The 6,873-nt window shown below is 20.1% G+C and overlaps 1 protein-coding gene across 1 annotated transcript in view; it reads right to left on the minus strand.

Moving 5' to 3' along the window:
- Positions 1 to 387: 387 nt before the first annotated feature.
- The window catches only part of LOC102672316 (lachesin-like), a 64,833-nt gene continuing 58,347 nt past the window's right edge, over positions 388 to 6,873 (minus strand). Inside the window, exons 7-8 of the mRNA XM_031513790.1 lie at positions 5,785 to 5,952; positions 388 to 880 (exon numbers count right to left, since the gene is read on the minus strand). Coding sequence (XP_031369650.1) covers positions 594 to 880; positions 5,785 to 5,952 — 455 coding nt within the window. The 3' untranslated portion in view covers positions 388 to 593. The remainder of the gene's footprint in view (positions 881 to 5,784; positions 5,953 to 6,873) is intronic.

Genomic DNA, 6,873 nt, shown 5'->3' on the forward strand with positions numbered 1-6,873 from the left:
TAACTAAATTATGAATAATTTTTGACTATATATGCAATTATATGCGATATCATGTAAATAAAATGTAAATCAGACTCTAAGGATAATTTATTTCTTAAAATAAATAATAAAGTTCGCGTAAATAAATTTTATAAAATTAAAATTTTAAAATTATTATGAAATATTTTTATTTTATATCTATTCATAACAAAATCAAAAATAATTTGAAATATCATTTTATCTTAAATATTAATGTTTCATATTACTTTTAAAATTATTATTTATATTTAACACTTGTACTATAAAATTTTCAATTTTTAATAAAACAAATAATAAATTGCTTCATTCTTTAAAAATTCATTTAACCTTTCAATTTAGAAATCTTTTTTCTACATCACGTCCAACATATGAATCTTTAATTCAACATTTTTTTCAAAAACATTTTCTACAGATAAAATCACGATGTAAAAATAATTCAATCAGGGAAATCGCTTCATCTGCGCCAGATTAATTGAACAAAGCGCACCATACGTCGATTTTTTTTCTTACACTATTAGAAGATTTTCAGTATATATATAATATATAACAGATTAACCAAATCTTTATCCGTCCATTCATTGACATCTTTGATGAACAATCAGCGCAAAAACAATGAGAATATTAGAAACTAGATGATGTTCTGCTTTGGAATTCGCGATTGCTGGCCTCTTCTTACCCATTCTTACAGTTGGCACTGGTGTGGCGACCGATGGATATCCAACATGGTGTCCATTTATCGTACTGTCAACAGATAGAGGTTTGTTCTCCATTTTCTCCATTTCTGCTGAACCATATACGGTCTCATCCTCCTCGTCGTAGGGTGGTCGTGCTGCTGTTTGCGTTTTTGCTGGGCCCGAGATCTCTGAAACAAACGACAGAAGACATTCCTCTTTGGATATTATATTTTTAGATTAAGAAAAAAAATTGTAAATTGTTATTCGATTTTTATTTAATTGTAAATGAAAGTTGTGAAAAATTAAACATTTGATAAATTGTAAAAATTATTATTATAGTGATTGATTACATATACTAGATACATTAAAATGTAAAAAAAGAGAAAAAAAAGTTACTTTATGTTAATAATGATTATTCATGATACATAGATGATTATCTATTGTTGTTTTGTGAAGAATATATTGATTTTTTCCGCAGATATAGAAATATAACATTATCTTCTATTACAAAAAACATATGATAATATATAGTAGAACATTATTGATTTCTTACTTTTCATTGTATAATTTTTTATATTAAAATTTATAGATGATGCTATATTTTTTATAGATATTAAATATTATTAAATAGTAATTGGAAAATAGTCAAAAATGGATTTTTCTTTTAACTATAATCCTTGATGTATTTTTTGTCTTATAATATTTATTTAATTTTTAATTTCTACATTATAAAATTATATAGTACTTAATAATAATTCAAATAATAGAACATTAGTTAGAATTCAAATTAATAATTAATATTAATAAAATTTGTGTTATATATATTTATATAAATTCTATTTATGAAAAATTCTATATAATTCTTATATAATTATATATAAATTCTTAATTTAATAAAAAAAAAAAAATGAATCGATTAATATTTCAAATTTAAAAAGTTTTTATTACAAATTTAAAAATAAAATGATAAAAATTATTAAAAATTAATCAAAATCTTTTTTGATTAAGAATACATTATTTTAACGGATATTTATTTTTAAGAAAATTTTGAGAATTCTTTATGAGAAAATGAGAAACTAGATTGATATAAAGTTTGGTTGCGACCGTGACTAAACAAAGTATTCCTGTACTTGATTAATTACAGAGAAAGCCTAAATTGGATAAAAACAGCAAGAAGAAGAGAATATTTTGACTGAATGAAGCTCTTAAAAAACTTTAGCTAATTAAAGTCCTACTCATACTGAAGAAGTTTACTTTCTAATTTTCTCGTCTTTCATGAGCTTTTTGCTGCCTTTGCAGTAGAAGTCAAATATTTCAACTCAACTGATTCAATGATATTTCGGAAAGTAATAAATCAATTCATATAAAAACTTTAATTAAATTATCAATAAATTATCAATACATTGTTATATTAAATTAGATATAATATTATATCTTATATCAATAGAATTATATATTATAATTATAATTAATAATCATATATTATATATTATAATTAATAATCAATTTACCTAATTAGACAATTAATTGATAAATTGAATAATAGATTATAATTTTTCTAAACGATTCAACAGATTTCAAAAAATTATTATTTAATTATTATTATTTCTATTACATATGAGTCTATATATATTCTATTATGTTTACATTATTATCATTTCTTCTGTAATATAAATTGAATAATATTTCGGTATATATATTGATTTCACTATAATTATATCACGAATACTATTAACATTTTTCATTTTAACAATTAGTTATCGAAAGACAATATCTAAAAATCTTTCAATAATATTCTTCAAATATATTTTAACTCTTAATCTCTTCTTTTCTCTGTGTTAAGCTCTTATAATATCGGATCAGACTACTAATCGAATCACTAAATCCAATATTTAAATTGAGAAGTGGATATAGAGATAAAAAGATAGATATAATAGAGATAGATATAAAAGAGAGAGAGCGAAATTATTTCTATCTCTCAATATTTAAATATTATTTTTATGAGATATGATTCTTCAAAATATTTAAAAGTATTTTATTGTTTTTTATTAAATATTATATTGTTAGGATTTAAAAATATGATTTCCAATATTTTTTTAAAACTTTTTTTAACTCAAGAATGATCCTGTAGAATTACGATCTTATAATATTTTGAGTATAATGATTAAATATATTTATCTAATGTAATCAAAATAAATTATAAATCATACTTTAAAAATTTAATTATTTTAAAAATATAGAAATATTTCGATTTTAATTTATAAAATTTATAAAAATTTTTCTTTTTTAACTATTTAGAAAAATCATCTAAAGAAGTATACTTTATAAGTAGTTATCTAGAAAAGTGTCTAGAAAAATTGAATGATTGTTAATATATTTGAATAGTATATTTTAATTACCAAAAATTACATGAAGAAAAACCAAATAAAAAATGTTAATTACTAATTTTGAGAATAAAGATAAATAAGATAAAGATAAAAATAATGTATATTTTATGAAAAAAAGAAAAAAAAATCCATTGTTCGAAACATCAATATATATGATTGTAAAAATATGATTAAAAATAATTAACGAATCGAAAAATATTAGAAGCTGTTTATATAAAACAAGTTATATTTTCTATCTATTATAAATATACATATGTGTATGATAAATAATCAGAAATATAATATAAATATAAAAGGATATTAAAAAAATATACTATAATATAAAAGAATTATATAAATAAAAAATTTTTTAGTATATAATTCAAAATAATTTTTATATAACTATTATTGTATAAAAATTGTATAAAAACATTTCAACAAAATATTTAGACTACATATATTCAATTTGATCCCATTTCCACTTATCATCGATGTTTTCGCGCTTAAACAAGAATCTATGCTGTTCTAAATAAATTCCTATATTACAATTGATTCTTAAGATACAAAAGAATCCATGTGACGTTTATGAAGGACATGGACCCTTCAAGCCGAGTGCATTGACTCCATGTGTTCCCTCGAGTGCTCTGACCCGATTGGAAAAATCGTATGCGCAAAGATGAGGATTGACCGAAAGGAGGCAGACATTGAGAAGAAAATCCTCCGGAGGATTCCGTAGAAAAGTGAGGATGCTTGTAAAGCGTGTTCGAGACGAGCTTCTTTTATTTCTATTACGATCAGTCTTTCATCCAAGATGCACCGACAGCTAACAATTTCCACTCGGATCTTCCGCAAAGACTCGTTAACCCATCCAACCTAGCTGCGTATCACCCGTGAAATAACAGAGAACGGAGACGAATTTCCTGTGCAATAGCTATCAACCTAAGTAAGCTCTCAACGAATCAACTGCCCTCGTTATCGTCAGGACTTTCGAATGTCGCCAATTGTTAAATCTTATTCGCTGGACTGACCACTGATCTTAGTATTATTAATTGTCGGTTTGTTATTCCGCGGAATTTTTTTTTTTTTTTTAGAATACAAAATGAATCACCTTGAAATATTTTAATTGTTATAGCAGATTATGATTATCTTCATCATTACAATTAAATGAATAGCATCTAAAAAAAGATTTTGATTTTATAAATGAATGAATATTCTTCTTTGTACATTATGCATGTTTTGGAAATTTTTGTAAATATATAAACACTCGCAATATAGTAATAATTGAAATAATTAAAATTTATTTTGAGATGATATTCTTTTCTTTTAAAAATACATACAGTGAATCATTTTAGTTTTATTATTAAAATGAGAAAAAATAACTAAATTACCTCGTCTTACATAATAGAATTTTATTTTTCTATTTGAAATACAGAATGGATTATTCCAATTATGTCTGTCCATCTTTATTTCTTTAGTTATTAGCAATCAGATTTTTGAAATAATAGACAATTTAACTTTTTCTTTTTTTTTTTTTGAAATATATAGAGCAAATCATTTTAATGTGATCATTTTATTATTTTTTATAATAATAAAATAATAAAAATAATTATTAATAATTAATATATAATAATCATAATTTATTTTATGAGATAATATGAGATAACTTCAAAAAATCAAGACGATGAAATTTGATTTTTTTTTTATAAAAATCTTAATATCATTTTCTTATATAATTACTATTTCTTATATGTAATTATATAATTATTTATAATTCTTTTTTCATTAATTAAAAAAAATAATTATTTTTTTTTTGCATATAAAAATTAAAATGCAAATAATATTAAGAGGGTTTTTATTTTAATAAATTGAATAATATATTTTATTATTCTATATAATTATAGAGCATAGAGCAATATTATATATTAGCAATAGTAACAAGTTTTTATAATTTTGTTAATAACTTTATTATTCGATAATGATAATATTCGATATACAATATAAATTATAAAGTGCATTCTCTAAAGCAATCAAAATCTATTATAAGTATTAAAGATTGTCAAATATTAATATAAATATTAATTCAAATCTTTAGAGAATAGTGTTTGTTGTCATGTATAATTTTAAAATAATTGTATAATATAGAATTTATCATAAAATTTAATAGAATTTATATACTATTTATATTTTAATTTTTTAATCTTTATTTTTTTAATTAAAAATCTAATTTTATTTCTATTTAAGATGGCTTTTATATTATATATTTTACTTACTCTTCTACATATACATTTATATTTGATGAACCTATTGAATATAAAATTATCGTTGGGAATATAGAATCATGCAGTAAGCAATCTACAATAAATATTGTAACATCAAAAAAAGATTCATTTTTATACATTATTTCACGCATTGATTTCGCAAATTAATTAATAATTGTATAAAATTAATAATAATTATATAAAATTAAAAGAAAAAATTTTACTTTTATATTAAAATTTGGAAAATAATATTACTTATCATTATTTGTACCATTATTAATTAATAAAAATGAAAGTAAAAGAAATAAGAAGAGAGAGACAAGATAATAAAAATTTTTAAAATTAAAAATTAATTTTATAATGAAAAATGTCAGAATTAATTATAAATATTGCGAATAAATTTATTTTATCGTGTTATAAATTATTATCTATTTAGAGTTGATTGAAAATAAGTTCATAAATACTCACCATACAATCGAATACTGCTCTCAACATCACCAAGAGAATTTTTGGCCACACACTTATAATTACCTACGTCAGTTTTTTGCAAATTGCGAATAGTTAATATCATTCGAACCTCGAACTGTGATTTCATGATTGCTTGCACGTCGTGTTGTTGACTCGATATTATCATCGCTGCAATAAATAAAAGGGACAATTTTTATAAAAATGACATTTATTTAAAAAATAAAAGAAAATTTATATTTTATTAATATATAAATTATGTTTTTGTATCAATTGCTATATGAAAATAAACAATCTTTTATAGATTGTGTTCAAATTTCTGTTAGTTATGAAATTTTCATACATAATCTCACAAAAAATTCATTTAATCTAAAAAAATTTTGATTTTAATGAAAATTTTTAAATTTTCTATTTGGAGAATAATGAATTATATATAGAATTTATTTTTTTAACAAAAATATTTTAAGTAAGTTAAGTAAGTCTTATTTATTATTAAATTTTTTATTATTTTTTGTTGTGAATATAATTTTGTTTAAGAATATTTTATTAGAATTAAAACTAAAACACATCATATATTTAAAGTTTTGTTCTATATTTGGAAAAAACAAAAATAAAAACATTAAAATTTTAAAAATTAATTATAAACAAATAATAATAATAATAATAACAATAATAATAATAACAATAACAATAACAATAATAATAATAATAATAATAATGATAATAATAATAACAATAATAATAATAACAATAACAATAATAACAACAACAACAACAACAACAACAACAATAATAATAATAATAATAATAATAATAATGATAATAATAATGATAATAATAATAATAATGATAGTAATAATAATAATGATAATAATAATAATAATGATAATAATAATAACAATAATAATAATAACAATAACAATAATAACAACAACAACAACAACAACAACAACAATAATAATAATAATAATAATAATAATAATAATAATAATGATAATAATAATAATAATGATAGTAATAATAATAATGATAATAATAATAATAATGATAATAATAATAATGATAATGATAATAATAATGATAATAATAATA

This window comes from Apis dorsata, unplaced genomic scaffold (assembly GCF_000469605.1).
Source record: "Apis dorsata unplaced genomic scaffold, Apis dorsata 1.3 scaffold_740, whole genome shotgun sequence".
NCBI classification, from domain to species: domain Eukaryota; kingdom Metazoa; phylum Arthropoda; class Insecta; order Hymenoptera; family Apidae; genus Apis; species Apis dorsata.